At 37.8% G+C, this 19,329-nt stretch overlaps 1 protein-coding gene across 3 annotated transcripts in view; it reads right to left on the bottom strand.

Moving 5' to 3' along the window:
• Positions 1-14,445, bottom strand: part of LOC143731295 (protein unc-13 homolog A) — a 106,160-nt gene extending 91,715 nt beyond the window's left edge. For all 3 annotated transcript variants that reach the window (XM_077222109.1, XM_077222107.1, XM_077222108.1), the window contains exons 1-3: positions 14,117-14,445; positions 3,971-4,000; positions 3,132-3,231 (exon numbers count right to left, since the gene is read on the bottom strand). Coding sequence is in view for 2 of the 3 variants with exons in the window: in XM_077222107.1 (XP_077078222.1) it covers positions 3,132-3,231; positions 3,971-4,000; positions 14,117-14,138 (152 nt within the window). In the remaining variant the exon portion in view is untranslated. The remainder of the gene's footprint in view (positions 1-3,131; positions 3,232-3,970; positions 4,001-14,116) is intronic.
• Positions 14,446-19,329: the final 4,884 nt, after the last annotated feature.

Raw genomic sequence — 19,329 nt, 5'->3', positions numbered from 1 at the left:
TCACTAGAACCGTAGCATTGCTCATATTCATCACTTAAGGCAAGACATTACAGGTAGTTATTTAAATGTAACTTTAAATATGCAAATGAGGCATTCTATTTTTAAACATGACCTAATTTGCATAACTTTCCAGAACAGAAATCTGAACACTGGATAAAGATAATTGTTTGATTTTGTCGACATATTATAGTTAAAGTTTTTTTCAGAGGACGTCGCATTTTACTGTTTAAAACATTCATCACAGCATACGTTTCACTTTTAAATATAATAGTCAGTTTACAGTATATATGTACAGTATTCAGTATAATATTTTATTCTGATCACGTAGTAGAGAGCAGAGATTCTCTGCAGAGCCGCGTTACGCAAGAACAGCCGTTCTGCACCAGCGCAGACGCTTATCAATGAACGAGAGAGAGATATATGAATGAACGCGCTGGCGAAAGAGGGAGATAAAGTGAAGATGACAGCGATAGAGCGAAGCAATCAAACAGGAGATACTGAGCAAGTGAAAGGAGGAAAGGAGAACAGACTAGACCGCATGAAAGCATGACTTCATACTCACAGAAAAGAGATGTAATGGACAGCAAATGGAGATGTTTTAGACTTTCACTCCACTAGACTTTCAAATCTCAGATTTGCCAAGATTTGCAATCAAAGGTCCCATCAAATTTACCCAAGATCCAATGATCTGAGCTGCTATCCACATTAATGTTAGAGCTAATTCATTTATATTGATGGAATGAGGTAATTCGGTATAAATAAGTTTAAAAGGTTTTGGACCGTGTTTTGATCTGTACAGAGTTTACCCTCTGGAGCTCTTCTGTAATTTTTGTAAGGCTTGTAATGACTCTCCCTGGCTCTAGTTGGCGCTGAGCTGTAATCATTCTCCCAGCCACTAGGTGGCCACAGCTTATGTAAAATTCATTCATTGCCACTCATTAGTGTTTGATTTATCCCACCCGTGGGGTTCATTAGCTTGTTTGTATTGGCCTATTTAAGCATGCTTCTTTCTTACAGTTGTGTTCAGTCTTGAGCCTACTATGTCTGTATTTTCCTTGCTAAGAGAGCTAAGTTTGTTGTATTTGCCTTACCTTTTGTTTATTCGATTTATTCTCTGGAAGCTCGGCTTCTTTTTTTGTTGTACTTTTAATCTTGGACTCTTCAGTAAAGACACCTTTTGTTCAATCATCTAAGTATTCAAGTCATTCTTGTGTCCTTGGGTCTGTTGTTAAACATCCACAATAGCTCAGTGTTAAAGAAGAAGCTCAGTTGACTTGAAGACCAGAGTTCAACTCCAGCTTCAGACACCCATCACAATTTTTTAAAGAAATTTTTTTTACTTTTAATTTTTAGAATTTTTTAATTTACCGGAATGGTATGAAACTCAGTAAAGGTTTTGGCACCTGTTATGTGAACTCACAAAAAATCATGGACGTTATTTGAGAAGGTTAAATGATCCTGAAAAAATAGACACACTTTTATTGTTCGCAGTCAAAAATGAGCGCATTGGAAATGAATGGGAGATGAATTTCATCTAGTGGAAGCGTTTGGTACTGCAGCCAAACAACATTTCACTGTCACTGAAAGCTCATTTTTTGATTAGATTTATGGCTTTGATTTTCTAAATATCTAAATGTTAAAACCCACATTTTTCATAACAATAAACCTAAAATTCTATAATTTAAAAAAAAAAGAATTTTTTTTCTCTTTAGCAATAATCTGCCAGGTTTCGTCTTTAGAAAAGAGATTAAACTTCAGTCTGTTGCTCCAAAGCATTCAACGTTCATGACAGTTTAAGTTGGAAATTTAATTTTCAGGTATATGCTCAAAATTTGAATTTGGAGTAGTTATAATGGATTATAACTACTGCATAAATATAATTTAGTAGCATAAAATCCCTTAAAAATACAAAATATGAAATAAAAAACATTATTGATCTAAAATATAGTACAATCTTTTCATTGAAATATCAGTAATTAAAGCAGTTAAAGCAGCTTCACAGTATTAAACATGAAAAACAGTGTCAAAGTCACTTTCAATTACAATTACAACTTCAATTTTCTACTATAAAGCATCTTTCTAGTTTGTTCATTTTACTCGCTTCTAGCCTCAACGAACTGAACTGAACAAATGAACCAGAGAAGGTTTCCACATCAAAGAAGGCGGAGCCTCGTGGCCACGCCCAGTTATTACATCATCGCCATAAACCAATGATAGTTCCAAGTAGTGCTGGGCGGTTCGACCAAAAATTTATATCACGATGAACGTTCTAATGACGTTTGAATGATGTTCTTATAACCAAGCAAGAACGTTAATACAACGTTTATATAACGGGAGAATTGAACGTTCTTATAACGTTTTGAATAAAGTTCTTATAACCAAGAAATAACGTTGATACAACGTCTAAAACACTGGACGTTTTGAATGTTACTAGAACATTCAGAAATTAAGTTTTTATAACTTGTTGGGAACTTGTTATGAAAACGTTCTTCTAACCTAAAATCGTTAGCTGGGGAAGAGGAGAGATTCGCGATTGCACTGAACACGTTTTAAGTGCAGGATTCTCTGAGCAAGCCCAGAGAAAATAGACCTATTCTAGCAAGAGCAGCGTGTATCTGAGAGCGCGGCACATTATATTCCGCGCGCGAGCAGAGAGATTCGCGCTCGCGCATTACATTAATGTACTTTCGCGCTACAATAATGCGCTCTCGACATTTGACAGGAAAATAACGCCATAGTTCTGCAGCATCCATCTTCCCTGTAACGTAACACCAGAGCACTGCTGTTTACCCCATACACTGTAAAAGGTTTACCCTCGCCTCGCAGTCGCTGCTTAGAAGTGCAACATTGTAAAGGGTCCGTCTGAAACAGTGTCGCGCGGCACTGCGTAAATTTCGCTCCGAACGTTGTGTAATTAAATACATCGGTATGGCGGTATATTAAAAATTAATATCATAACAAAAATATACACCGGTTTTCGGTATGAACCGGTATACCGCCCAGCACTAGTTCCTCAGCCGTTTCAAACTCCTGAAACAAACTCCTAAGAACTTTGTTTTAGCCTGATTTAGTTCGAAATGACACGTAGATGAAGAGGAAATGAAAGCAGGACAGAAATATGAAGGACTCACAACATGAAGTCTTGCTCCCAGCTGGGCTGGCTGCCCCGTACAGCGATGGTCGTACTCTTCACATTCTGAACCTTCAGAGTCACATACGTGTTGAATTTCTCTGCATGAGCGAAAGAAATAAGAAATATTAATCATAACATTCATATACAGTGTTTCTGATATTTTAAACGCAGCTTTAAACTCAAGAGTTCACCCTAACCCAATAATGGTGTAAACAACAATAAACGTTGAGGTTCCATCGTAGTAGTTTTGTGCGCTTGAACGTCATAGCAACGTACAACACAAAGTTCCTCACGCGCAAAACACTTGACGTAACGCGTAAATGCGCGTAACAAACGTAAATCAAGCAAGCTAGTGTGCATAGGCCACGAAGTGTTGGCGAAATAACACATTAGCGCACCGGAGGGAATAATATGAAATTTGAAAAATGAATTATTCTGGAGTGGGAGTCGCCTAATCCACTGGATCATCATGGCTCAGTGACCTAATGATGTTTCTAAAAACTGAGAGAAAATAAAAATGTTTTCTAAGGGATAAACTAGAACATTAATACGGATTATGGTATATGTCTATTTTGAGAAGTGCTCCTCACTCTTTGAAGAAACCTGAGAAAAAACCTAATCCCCACTTTTTTCAAATTTCAATGTTATTTATGCATGAATACTTCTATCTATCTATCCATCCATCCGTACATCCATCCATCCATCCATTTCACTCATCCATCCACCCACCCGTCCATCCATCCATCCATCCACCCATCCATCCACCGCACACTCATACATTTCACTCCACCATTTCACTCATCCATTTCACTCATCATTTCATGTTGGTTTACTCACCCTGGGGTCCATCATACTTCGCCTTCTTCACTGTGGATAACAAACAGAGGAGTAACGGTTAGCGTCAGACAAATAATGAGCAAATAAAACAAAACAAAATGAGAACAAAGACAGAGTTCATCTCGAACACAATGAAACTAGATTTTGGTGTTTGTATGTTCAAAACAGTGTGTTTGACAGAGAAACTTCCGGCTGTGAGAGTAAAACTATAAATATGTAATTATTCAGAAGAAGACGAGGTCATGTATTATAGATTAGCATTAGTCTCTTCGTACAGAAGTGAGGGGATTTCTTAACATTCTCCATCTCTGCACAGTGATGACGTGTGTGTCTGCATTATTGATGCCCGCTGTAGCACATGGCATGCATTGCAGAGGAACATTAATATTCAAACCCACTCCGTACGCCCATCCAACCCACCCGAAGCTCATCTTCTCTCCTCTTCCTCAGAACACCCATTAAAACAGGAAGTGAGTGTGTTTTAAAGCCATGAGTCAGCCGGACTCCATACACACACACACACACACACACACACACACACACACACACACACACACACACACACACACACACACACACACACACACAAACACACACACACACACACACACACACACACACACACACACAAACACACACACACACACACACACACACACACACAGACACACACACACACACACGGAGAGAGACACACACAGATACACATACACATACACACACACAAAAAAAGAGACACACATAGATACACACATACACAAAGACACACATAGAACACGCACACACACACAGACACAGACAGAGACAAACACACACACACAAACATGGAGAGAGACACACACATATACACGTACAGACACACACACACACACACACACACACACACGGAGAGAGACACACGCAGATACACAGACACACGAAAACACATAGAGATACAGAAACACACAGAGACACACACGGAGAGAGACACATACAGATACACACACACAAAGAAACACATAGAGATACATACACACACACACACACACACTCAAAGAGAGACACACACAGATACACACACACACACACACAAAGACACACATAGAGATACAGACACACACACACACACACAAACACAAAGAGAGACACACAGATACACACACACACACAAAGACGCACACAGAGACACACACACACACACACACACTGCTTGTCCTCTATAAACTCTTTGTGTGGTTTTCAACTTCACTCTTATCTAAAGTGAGTTGCATTCTGGGTAATCGTCCATATAATGCTGTGTCTGTATCTGGGCTGCAGTGATTCTGATTCCAGCCAATAAAACCATTTGAAAAGATTAGAGCCAGAGGAGAGCGCCAGCATTAGTCTAATTTTACTGTAGTAACACAAGAGAGCAATTACACACTCGGCTCACATCAGCGCTGCAGGATATGACATCAGAGGAGGATGAAGTTTGAGGAGAAGTTGTGAGACTGATCAATATATTATGTTCAATTTGACCCACAGCTCACAGAAACACTGATTAAACTATGAGGTTTCCCAGGTAGCATTTATTTCAGCGTCTCGGTGAACTATAGACCCGATAAAGTCCGGCTATGAGCAACACACTTCTAGCCAAAATAACCTTGAATTTGGTTACATGTCGGTTTTGCCAAAATAACTTGCGAGATATTTGATATTCCATCATGCAAGCAAAGTCAACAGTGATTACAAGGTGTTTGGTTTCATGTCTTCACTCATTTCATTTCTGTGTTATCTAATTGATGATGCGAAATGATGGTTTAGACTATAAAATTTTCATTGACAGCCCAAATTTTGCCTTGTTTTAGCCGAGACATCTGGCCTGTGGTTTTTAAACGCAAAATTGCTTGCTGGGTTTTCTTGAAATTGTGTAACTATTTCTCATTTAGGGTCATGAACATGCCTGCAAAGTGTTGTGGGATTTGTACGAAATTTCTATCACGATTGTGTAAATTGAATGGTTTAAAAGCAGGTGCACCAACCCACAATAAAAATGAAAATAAAGATTTTTATGTCATGTCAGTTTGTCAACCACCAACTGAGGGTATTTAAATTCACTATGATGCATTTGACACTTTTAGTTGAAGAATATACGCTGCACTGAAGTTGTAATAAGCTGTAAATATTCATCAGTTCGTGAGTTTTGAGGGAATCGAACACATAATCTTGCTGTTTTTTTAGCACCATGCTCTACAGTTTGAGCTTCAGCTAAGCACTCTGTGCAAAAATGTTAAAAAATGTAAAATAAGAAATACTGTTCGTAATATTCATGGTTTGAACAACACATGTTTAAAAAACAGTTGTTGAATACAGTTTTAAAATATCATATGTTTGATTGTTTTTTTAGTTTTTCCCTGATTTTTATTTATATATTTATTGTGTCAATTGTATTGAAACTAATTAGAGTCAATTTGACACAGATAGGGATGCACCGTTATTAAAATTGTGGCATATAACAATAATTGATAATTCTTTATATTTGAAAGCCGATAACGATATACAGTGTATAGGCCGATAAATCTAAATCCAAGTTTTTTTTAATAATTTTTGAGAGCCTGAATACAAAACAAAAGTCCCACCATTAAAATCCATTATCCAAGCACACAATTATAATGATGTTCTCATTATATTTTTATATAGCCAATATGACAGACTTGTGTTGACCTTAACTAGCCTATTTTTTCCTTTTCCTGTGATTTTAATCATATTTCAAGCAATTCAAAACCATCATGACGAACAGAGCTCATCTGAAGTGTCTCAGCGAATGGAAACAAAATATTATCTACCGGATTTAATATATCGGCCGTTTTTTTTTTTATCGGGCCGATAACGATAACATTAAAAGTGAACATATATCGGCCGATATCGATATGGTGGCCGATATATCTTGCATCCCCTAGACACAGAACATAACGATCGTACTCAGAAGCTTAACGTAATGCAAGAGTTAGGAGACAATTTGTTCAACACTCAATGGAAGGAAAACACAGACAACGAAACTTCAGAGCATGAGGAAAAAAGAAAGAAAGTCAACAGGGAATAGTTGGAATAACTAAACCTGTGTGAATTCCTTTCTTCTGAAAAACACAAAATGAGATTTTTCAAACAATAAAAGCATACAGTGACCAGAGGCTGTCAAGAACAAAATAGCACTACAAAAGTCCTAAGAGTGATATCAAATATTAAGGAAGCCATACAATAGCAAGGAGTAAGTATTGGACCAACATTTAAGCCTTGGGACACAAGAATCATCATCCAAACACAATAAATGCTGGTCTTTCCAGCAGGAAAAGAAAAACGAATTCAACTTCAACTTAATTCTGTTTCCATCAGCAAATTCCTCAGTGTGAAACACTGAATGCTTTTATCAGACTCGTTTGATTTTTGTTTCTTGTGTTCTGAGTCATCGTGTCTCTTTTCAGGGTATTCCTCCGCAGGGCTTCCAGTGTCACTGATGAAGCCGGATGCCTCTTTCTGTCCTATTAGATCATCAGCAGATAATGTCATTTATCAGACTCCACTCCACGTTTCCTTTCATTTCATCCCTCAGAAACAAACAAGAGTTTTCACAGTTAAAAATACACTCATTCATATGCATATGCTTTACTCTAAGAAAGAGTGCTTGAGTAGAATACCATTTGTAAATGTGGGAGTAGATATATGGATGGAACGACAGAGAAACAGACAGACAGACAGACAGACAGACAGACAGACAGACAGACAGACAGACAGACAGACAGATAGATAGATAGATAGATAGATAGATAGATAGATAGATAGATAGATAGATAGATAGATAGATAGATAGATAGATAGATAGATGGATGGATAAATGGATTGATCGATGGATGGGTGGATGGATGGATTGATGGATGGATAAATGGATTGATTGATGGATGGATGAATGGATAAATGGATTGATCGATGGATAGATGGATTGATCGATGGATGGATGGATGGATAAATGGATTGATCGATGGATGGATGAATGGATAAATGGATTGATAGATGGATAGATGGATTGATCGATGGATGGATGATGGATAAATGGATTGATTGATGGATGGATGAATGGATAAATGGATTGATCGATGGATGGATAAATGGATTGATGGATGGATAGATGGATTGATCGATGGATGGATGGATGGATAAATGGATTGATCGATGGATGGATAAACGGATTGATGGATGGATAGATGGATTGATCGATGGATGGATGGATGGATAAATGGATTGATCGATGGATGGATGAATGGATAAATGGATTGATAGATGGATAGATGGATTGATCGATGGATGGATGATGGATAAATGGATTGATTGATGGATGGATGAATGGATAAATGGATTGATTGATGGATGGATAGATGGATTGATCGATGGATGGATGGATGGATAAATGGATTGATCGATGGATGGATAAATGGATTGATGGATGATAGATGGATAGATGGATGGATGATGGATAAATGTATTGATTGATGGATGGATGAATGGATAAATGTATTGATCGATGGATGGATAAATGGATTGATGGATGGATAGATGGATAGATGGATTGATCGATGGATGGATGATGGATAAATGGATTGATTGATGGATGGATGATGAATAAATGGATTGATCAATCGATGGATGGATGGATGGATGGATGGATGGATGGATAAATGGATTGATGAATGGATGGATGGATGGATGGATTTATAAATGGATTGATTGATGGATGGATGGATGGATGGATGGATGGATGGATAAATGGATTGATTGATGGATGGATGTATTGATTGATGGATAGATGGATGGATGGATGGATGGATAAACACAGACAGACAGACAGACAGACAGACAGACAGATAGATAGATAGATAGATAGATAGATAGATAGATAGATAGATAGATAGATAGATAGATAGATAGATAGATAGATAGATATTCATTCAGGCAGAGCAGCATCTGAGCAAAGACTGAAGAACTGATGAAGAACTGACGAAGAACTGATGAAGAACTGGGACAAACTGGAAGAAAGCTTTGCCATGCAGCTCCACCTCAGACTGAATTATCGAGAGGTGTGCAGATCCATCATGTGGTGTTTCAGTGAGTGCAGTTAAAACAGACCCGTGTAATATATCAACACAGAAGCCAGATCAATGAAGAGGACGCTGGATCCCAGAACCCAGGAAACTAGTGCTTAATAATAGCTCAAAATCATAAATCACTGCCAATATAAATAATTCAGAGTTGGATCCGTTGCCCACAAACAACACATCGTAATCAATGACTCCCAGGCCCCATTTATTCGCCACAGTCTAGAGGAAAACACCCAGCTGACTGTGGAGAAGTTAAAAACAATTCACAGATGCAGCGCTGCTGTTTGATGAACACATCTGTATAACTGTGTGTGTGTGTGTGTGTGTGTGTGTGTGTGTGTGTGTGTGTGTGTGTGTGTGTGTGTGTGTGTGTGTGCGTGTGCGTGTGCGTATGCATGTGCATGCGTGCGTGTGCGTTCTCATATAATGACGTTCGGCTGAACACATTGAGAAATAATGTGTGTGGAATCACAACACTCACTCTAAAATCTAATGGGCCTCTTGAATGGGTTTTACATTCATGGAGGAAAATGTTATTGTTTCTCCTTTATAACTGAGTCTGAGAACTCCAGAGTTGCTTCTTTAAAATCAACATTGATTCAGAAGCTTCCCCTAAAACACAAACAAGTCACAAATGTCATAAAGTAAGAGTTTAGAGCCGTAGAATCAATATGGACAGCAGCGCAAATAAGGAAGAATCAGAAACATTGAAACGTTTGAGTTTATATTGAGATTTCTGACTTTCTCATTATTGTAAGCGTTAGTCTTCTTATTATTTTTTCGCTCTGGAAGTCTACGGCAGGTCATAGCAGGGGTGCCGCTAAGGGGGGAAAAGTTAGGACAATTCTAAGGGCCCACACACTTTTGGGGCCCCCAGAGATCGATTTTATTAATGGAATGGGTGGGGTAGGGGGCCCAACCTCATATTCTTTCATAGGGCCCAACATTTCTAGCCGCGCCCCTGGGTCATAGAACCGATTGTGGAAAAGTTGTGAAATTTGGCACACTGATAGAGGATAGTCTAAATTGTCACCTTAGCAAATTTGCAGTCTCTATCTCAATCGCTCTAGCGCCACCAACTGTCCAAAGTTGAACCGTAAGGGCTAAAAACAACAACAACAAATCCCCTCTGGTTCCATTGCTCAAGACGATTCAATGAAATTCAATTGAATTTTTCCATTTTTAATTTTCCGAAAAAATCTACACTTTCAAACTGCTCCTAGAATTTTCACGAAAATTTTACCAGATCATCTTCAGATCATGCCGACAAAAATATCTAGAATTCATGTGGATTCATCGAACCGTTCTCGGATAACGCATGAACTAATTTGACGAAGAGCACGCCAAAATGAACGTAAAGCATTATCTCTGCATCGCTTTAGTGTATTCTGACCAAACTTAGGCTGTGTTATGACAACCATGACCTGAGGTTACCTGTACAGTTTCGGCACAGTGATACCTAGTGGTCAGGAGATATGAAAAATGGATCTTTTTGCATCATGGGTGTCGGCCAATTTGAATTTTGTCATAAAATGCAAAATGTTGAGCGCATTGGTGTATCGTTACAAAACTTGGTATGTGTCTTTTGGCATCATGCCCTAAAGATACTCAAGAAGTTTTGAGACAGTGCCACCTTGTGGTCGAAAGTTATGACATTTTCAAAAATGCTAATAGCTTTTGATTATTTTTGCTTATTGTAATAACTTTGGTGTAATCATATTGTAATAACTGGTCTTAATAGTTTACTTGGGTCATGCTGAGAACAAAGTTACCAATTTTTGCCACAGTTGTTCAAACTTCCTTTCAGACAATGCCGGCAAAAATGTATGTACTTCATGTCGATAAACAAAACAGTTTTCGTATACCTCGTAAACAAATTTGATGGCATGATGCGAAAAACGACTCTGAGACTGAATCTCTGCAATGCTTTGGCATATTGACACCAAACCTTGCGTTGTCAACCACATCATGTCGGTTTGGTCAAAGCGCCACCTATTGGTTGAAAGTGATAAACCATTAAATCAATTTACTAGTGATTGCATTCATTATTTTTCAGCCATTTTGCCTGAAATCATATTAATTTTTCTTTGTTACAGTTGCTCTGATGCTTCCAGCGTTGATCTATCATGCATGCCTTCTTTGTGTTTGACCCCTTGATTGCTGCTATACATATTTTGTGTCTGTTTTAATCATAATGACCAAGTATTTTAAAAAGCATTTGGACATAATTTTATTTACAATAAAACTCCTCATAAACATCAAAACACATTACTAACTGTGAAGACTTTTTTTTCATACAATAAGAGGATAGAGCTTTAAATTTAATATGGACTGCCGCACAAAATAGTTTGAGAATATGCTAAGAAATGTTTGAGTTCATATTGAGATTTGAATGCAGATGTTGAGATCTTGGCTAATCTGAACACAGTTTGAGATATTATTGAGTCTACTGAAACAAATGTGAGATAACAAGGTCGAACATTTTTCAGGAAAAGTCTCCATTTGCTCTCAAACTCATTGCAATCTAGTGGAAACAACTGAGAAAATAAAGACATTTGTGATTTTTCTTTCATTATGGCCAAGTATCTTAAAAAAAGGCATTTGGACATTATTTGTGAGCAATAAAACTCCTGATGAACATGGAAACACATTACTAACTGTGAAGACTTTGCTTTTTCCTGAGATGTTTGACTGAAAACCGGAGGTGTGATGTTATCAGCCCATGCCGACTACTAAAGCGTTTTCAATATTACATAAGTGTGAAACACTCCTACATTAAGCATCCGTAGAGAGATGCCACCACCACCCAACATCATACGAGTTATATCACACAACAGCAGAAAAAGTTGAGATATTATGTAATGCATTCATTTAAAACGTGTTCAGAATTCATTACACAAACTGTTAAAGGTTTAATACGCAAATGTGGGCCTGACGAAACCCAACACTGCTATCTTAAGGCAATAGCTTGACCCAGTCATGCTCCACACTCTCTCCTGTAATGAACATTGATCCAACACCTCTGTCATGATGAACAGCACATCAAGAATAAGAGTGTCATTCATCTCACAGCGCAATAAACCCATGACCCTTTACCCAAGCAATCGCTGTGCCTTTACTCAGGGACTACCTCTAAATCAAAGCTCCTGGTTTACTGCGCAGGGAACGAGAGAGGATTGAGACAGAATTCCCAGATGAGGGAATGCATATATATATATTCATATTTCCATTAGTGTAATGAAAAACATCTCATCTCATTATTATCATGCAAAAAGAATTGTATAATATAATATGTATTAAGTTTATTTAATTTTGGGAAATATTATATGATCCAGTGTATTTATATTCCTATTCCCATTAGTGTAATGCAAAACATATAATCTCATTATCATAATGCAAAAATAATACAAATTTATAATATAATATATATTTAATATATATTAAGTTTCTTTGATTTTGGGATAACATATGATCCAGTGTATATATATATATATATTCCTATTCCCATTAGTGTAATGCAAAACATCTCATCTCATTATCATAGTGCAAAAATAATACCAATTTATAATATAATATATATTAAGTTTCTTTGATTTCGGGATAACATGTGATCAAGTGTATATATTCCTATTCCCATTAGTGTAATGCAAAACATCTCATCTCAATATCATAATGCAAAAATAATACAAATTTATAATATAATATATATTTAATATATATTATAAGTTTCTTTGATTTTTAGGAGGAAATATGATCCTGGCATGATCTTGGCAGATGCTCACAATGATGACCAGCACTACTGGTGAAAGAGCAGTATAGTGTGTGTGTTATATACTGGTGCAGCACAGTAAGAATGAGCCGTCCACACGTGTCATTGCATCTGAGCTAATTCAGCCTTGCTGGATTACAGTTTTTGTTTTTTAAAGTGAATTTGATGCATATGAGTCTCTTTGACTATTATGAAGCACAGAACACATATTGCTTTCAGAGCATGTTCACACAACGATGTCTATGTGATTGTTGTTTTTAGGCACTGTAAGTCAAACCTGCACTGTTCCGATCATAACTGACCTGTCAATCAATCTGCATTTATTATCTACATCGCTAATGTGTGTGAAGCTGAAGAAACGTGACGCCCTGAAAGATTCCACCGGTTAGAGCGTGACCAGAATGATCTTCACCAGAAATGTCATTTCATCAAGCTCACACACCCCCACACACACACCCCCACACACACACACACACACACACACACAGGATTCCCTCACGAGCTCATTTCGCACGCCGCTCTAGAGATTTCCCACAGTGCACTGAGCAAAATGAGCAAACTAACACACTTCAACATATCATATCCTTAAAATACTGCAACGTTTTAACATAGTCTGCTTTAAATTCTAATATTCACTGGTTGCTAAACAGGTGAATGAATCTTAAGAGGGGGAAAACTATAAACATTAAAAAGAAGCCAAACACAAATGAAAAACTGCATGGCAAACATTAGTAAGACAAAGCTTTTTTTATGTGTACCATGGTAAAACACCTGAAAATCTATGTAGCAACATTCCCTTATAAAACAGTCCATTTTTTGGACATGCACCATATCTTTACATGGTAATTCAAGGGATAGTGCATTAATACCATTGTACTATTTTGGTGCATGTCCAAAAAATGTGGTATGCCATCAATATGCATTTTTTTGGACATGCAGCATAATAGTACCATGGTATTCATGCACTATCCTTTGAATTAAATACCATGATATTGTGCATGGAACTGCAACAGTACTTTTTCATGAAGGATACTATGCATTTACATGTACCAAGCAAACAAAATGCCATGGTACTTATTTGTATAAAGCAAAAAGTACTATGCGAATACCATGCCATCCTGTGAAGAAGTACCATGCATAAGGTGATGATCATTCAATCTTCTGATACTGTAATATGGTACTTTTTGTAAGGCACTCATTATGATGATATGGTTAATTTGGCAGAGAACATTCTGTCCCAACAAAGGGCAAATATAAGCCTCCACTCACCCCCGACGCACAGCAGAGACATCGCGCCGCGTCGCGTCGACCTCCGCCGGAACGGGACAGTCCGTTTACGAGCTGTGATTTGACTCAGGCGCTTTCCCTCAACATACAGCCATGACTACAGCTTTTTCTAAAACAATCGCATAAATAAACAGACTAACTAACAGAAAATGTTGATATGAAGCACTTTTCTTCTCAGCTTGTCGGGCGTTTAGCGCACTGCCATCTTGCTTCAGCACCAGCGCCGCGCGGACAGCTCGCGCGCACCAGCGTGACGTCACGCTGATGAGAAGCAGACCGAGCATCATCATCACGGCACAAAAAAAATAAAAAAATAAAAAAAAAAAATACTCGGGACTCCCACACGATCCGCATGCGGAGCTGCGCCCACGTGCTGAAATTACATAACAGAAATTTCAGAACAGAAGCATTTAAGTTTTATCATGCAATAAATATCATGATGGAATCCGACTGAATATGTCAGATATATATGGGAGGCATCTTGATTATTTAAAAGGATAATTTACACAAATAAATAAAAAATACCAGACAGGATTTATCTGTCGTTTTGGATAAAAGCGTCTGCTAAATGGATAAATGTAAAATGCAGGATATGTGTTCATTCCTGTTCTTCTGACTACCTGCATTCCCAATGTCTCACAAACCATAGGTTTATTTTATGCAGATATAAAACTAGGCCTACGTGCTAGGCCTTTCTTTCTTTCTTTCTTTCTTTCTTTTTGTTTGTCTAAAAACAACCAAGGTTTACCAAAGTTCAACCAAAGTAACCAAAGGTTTATTTTACATAAAAACAAAAAGTATAAAAGAATAAAAGTGTAACGTCATCAGCTGGAGTGCCCTTAAAAGCCACCAGAGGGCGCTCCACATCACACTATTGTTATTCCCTCATAAACTACATTTCCCATAACTCACTGCCCGGACTCATCATCATCACTGATCACATTCACCTGTATGCCATTACCTTGTTTAGCTCACCACATATACGCTTGGTTTTCACACTCATTCCCTGCTAAGACTTGTTAGTTGTTTTCATCTGCAATTCTGAGCGTTTTCCATTGTTTTCCCTTGTTCCTAGTTTTCCCGTTCCCGTCTCACCCACTGGATTTTTTTGTTTGTATGGACTGTCTGTCTGTATGACCCTTGCCTGGATTTGGATCACGTCTTTGGGTTATTCTGTTTAATAAACTGCATTTGGATCCTTTACCTTCATCTCAGAGCAGTTTGTAACAAAAAGATAACACATAGCCTAAGTTACATCTGGGGTCCTTCGGTCCAAATGGACCCGACGCATTTAAATATATATATTTTTTTAAACCATAGCTTCATCGGAATGGTCTGAAATTTGGTGACTTTTTTGGTACTTGGTATATGAACATCCAAAAAAATTGGGGACAGGATTTGAATAATCTAAGTGGTTGTAAAAAAAATTGTCACACTCAGGACCTTCGGGTCCAAATGGACCCGGATAGGAAATCAATGGCAAATTGGCAAAAATGTGAAAATACCGAGTTTTTTTGTGCGTACAATCTACAAATCAGCCACGATCCAGAAAAAAAGTACACAACAGTGAAGGGGTGAATCTATAAAACATCAAGAGTGCAAAACAGACACATCCACACACACAAACACACTTTTAAACATAAACAAACCAATAAATTCAGATTACCTATGTGTTTTGCATTTTTAAAATGCTCAGTTTGTCCACCAGATGGCATCCATCTAATTTCAAAAATTTCTTTCATGAGGTCTAGGCTTGACTCTAAAATGAAATACAGCTTTAAAAAATATATAATTTTTTAATTTTTTTTATAGAATTTTCTATTATATTCAATGGGGGGCAAAATGGGTCATATTTATTGCATAAATATTAATTATAAATCATAAAATTCTCAAAACACCCAAAAAGAAAAGAAAAAATATTATAAAAAACAAGTAAAAAAAATTATGATTTTCTTTTAATAAATATGAATCCCAACCTTCCGGCCCATTTGGACCCGAAGGTCCTGAGTGTGACTCTGAAATGAAGGACCCCAGAGGGTTAACAAATCTCACATCACAGACACCACATTGAGGCCCTGTTTACACGAGAGCGATTCTGGGTGAAAACGTAAAAATATTTTATCGGATGTGCCTTTCGTTTACACGGCGACGGCGTTTTGGAGGCTTAAAAACGCAAAAAAGTTAAACCACCCTCCAGAGTGGAAATCTTAAAAACGATCCACCGTCGCGTTCCCATCTAAACAGTAAAAACGCAAATCTGCTCACTGTGGCTCTCGTCGCGTACGTGTTGACGTCACAGGCATGCGCCATTACAGGAAAATAACCCCAATATGTCGGATTATTTCCATACGTCGGACCTTCAAGTTGCCATAGCAGCTCAGATAAACGTACAAGAGTCTTCTCAGCAGTTGTACAAAATATTCTCAGATATTGGTGTTGTTGTGTCGCAGTGCTTCACATTGCCACCTAGCCACCTGGACTGCATACTACATCGAATTTCACACACTTTTGCGTCATCATATGCACGCGGATTTCCCCCCCCCCCCCCCCCCCCCGATAACGCTCGTCTAAACGCAGAATAAAAAGTGATAACGCAACGCCACTTTTGCGTTTTCTCTTCAGATCGTTTCCGTGTAAACATAGCCTTAGATTGCCTGTTATAAGCGGCCAATGATAAATGCGCCTTGAGCAAGTTCCTGAATATATAAATATATTGTGGATAGTTCCAATTGTATTTTGACGAGTCATAATTCTAATTTCACTAGTCAAAATGATAATTAAAGAAATTTCAAATTGTAATTGCACTGGTAAGAAATCTCAAGATATCTCTAAATACTGTATGCATTGAAGATATCTATAGCTAATGACGTCATAGATAAAATCAATTGACGAGTCACACATATGCAAGCAAGCACATTTTATTTAAATAGCACTTTTCCAAACAAATCAATGCAGTTCAAAGTGCTTTACAGGCACAAAAATTAAAAGAAAATAAAATACAGGTAAAATACAAGACTAAAATAAAAAGGATTTATTAAGAGGATGAAATAACATTAAATTACAAACATTATGAAATATTATAGGAAGGCCGAACTAAAGAGATATGTTTTTAATTTAGACTTAAAAATATTTATATTTATATATACTTCAGAGGGTTGTTCCATAAACCAAGATTAGAGTATAAGCCAGGCTTATTTCGGTTAGTCAGGCTTATTTTTGGTAGATTCGGTTTCATAAATCAAACTTAAAAAAGTTCAAACTTAGTTACCCCGGCAACTTATACTGGCAAATTAACCTGGTCCGGGGCAGGCTAACTGTCAGGCTAAGTCTGAGTTCAGGCTTAACGAGCATACCATTTATAATCACCTGCTGATATTTCGATGTCATTTTATTTTACTTAACCACTATTAATAAATAAAAATAAATAAATAAATAAATAAAGACGGAAATGTACTTTACTAATAAATGTAAGAAATTATAAGGTATAAATACACTAAGAAATGTTCAAAACTTGTGTGTTTAATTGGTGAGTTTGGTTAATGAGTTTGGTAATTAATTAATTAAAAGTATATAAATAGGGAGCTGAACTCGTTTCCAAACTTAACCATGGCGTGTCCTTTCATAGATGAGGTGGTGGATGAGGGGGCTATAGTCTTGCGGAGGGCATTTCAAAGAGAGAGAACTTTCAGAGACAGGTCAGACCCATTGGCTTTTAATGACAGCTACCTGTATGAGCGATATGGGTTCTCAAGAGATGGGATTGCATATATTTGTAGATTACTAAGCCCATACATTGCAAATAATACACGCCACAACAGAGCGCTCACAGTCCCACAGACGGTGTGCATTGCGTTTCGCTTTTTTGCCAGTGGAACATTTTTGTACACAGTTGGAGATGCAGAGAATATCAGCAAAGCATCAGTTTGCCGCTCTGTACTAACTGTGTACCTTTCTTTAAAAAGACTACTCAATGTGTTCATCACATTCCCTGGCAACAAAGCTATTCGTACCATTGAACATGCCTTTCATGGAATAGCTATGAAGTTCAAATATCTATAAAACATGTAAATATTTCTTGACTGTTGATTTTACATGGGACATATTTAAAACAAACAAGGTTTCCCAAATGTTATCGGTGCATTGGACTGCACCCATGTGTGTATTAAGTGTCCGTCTGGTCCACATGAAGCGGACTTTGTGAATAGGAAATCAGTACACAGCATTAATGTACAGGTATGATCCCACTGAGTTGATATTGAAGGCTATGCTCTAGCACTGAGTGTTCAGTACTAAGCTGAGCACCAGTGTTTAGTTCATTGCAATTAAAATGTAGTGACCTACAGGTTTAATTTATTTTAGATGATAAGTGATGCAGATTGCATCATCACAAATGTAGAGGCCAAATGGCCAGGCTCTGTGCATGACTCCAGAATCTTTGGAGCCTAATCTCTCTACCAGCAACTAGCAAGAGGTATGCTAGTAATCGCTTAATCGCAAAAAGTCCTAAAAAAAAAAGAAGAAAAAAAAACTACATTATATATCTATATATATTCATTCATTCTGTCTATGCAGGAGAATTCTCAGGAGTTTTGCTGGGAGACGAGGGATACCCATGCCTGCCTTACCTCTTGACTCCCTATCAGGAGCTCCAGACAGAGGCACAGCACTGCTACAACATTGCCCATGCACGCACAAGAGCTCGTGTAGAGATGGCATCTGGGCTGATAAAGTCAAGGTTTCAGTGCCTGAAGCGCCTCAGAGGGACTCCACCTAGGGCATGTGACATTGTAGTTGCTTGTGTAGTGCTCCATAACATTGCTTGTCTGAGGAGAGAGAGGCAACCAATGATGGTTCAAGAGGAAGACTGGGGCCAGTACCGCTGCTAGACATTTTGGTGCCCTAAGCATAATTCCTTTATGGTGCCCCCCGCCCCCGGGAAAAAAAAAACGTTTATTTTTGCCGGTTTAACTTGAACTTTTTAACGCGCAATCCAACGGAACACTGAGGCGGCGGCGGCACCATCGTTACTTTCTAGAGCAATTAAATACTCTTGTTCCGGCTGTCTTGTTATATACATCCCTAAAAAGTGCCTAATAATATTTCTATAATGAAATAATATCGGCACTATAATTATTATGACTATGATATGATGATTGATTTTTCATTAGGCTATTTTTGGTGCCCCCCTCAGCACT

Source organism: Siphateles boraxobius, unplaced genomic scaffold (assembly GCF_051911475.1).
Source record: "Siphateles boraxobius isolate OS27281-9 unplaced genomic scaffold, OSU_SipBor_1 86, whole genome shotgun sequence".
Lineage (NCBI taxonomy): Eukaryota > Metazoa > Chordata > Actinopteri > Cypriniformes > Leuciscidae > Siphateles > Siphateles boraxobius.
This window is presented reverse-complemented; position numbering and strand designations above follow the sequence as displayed.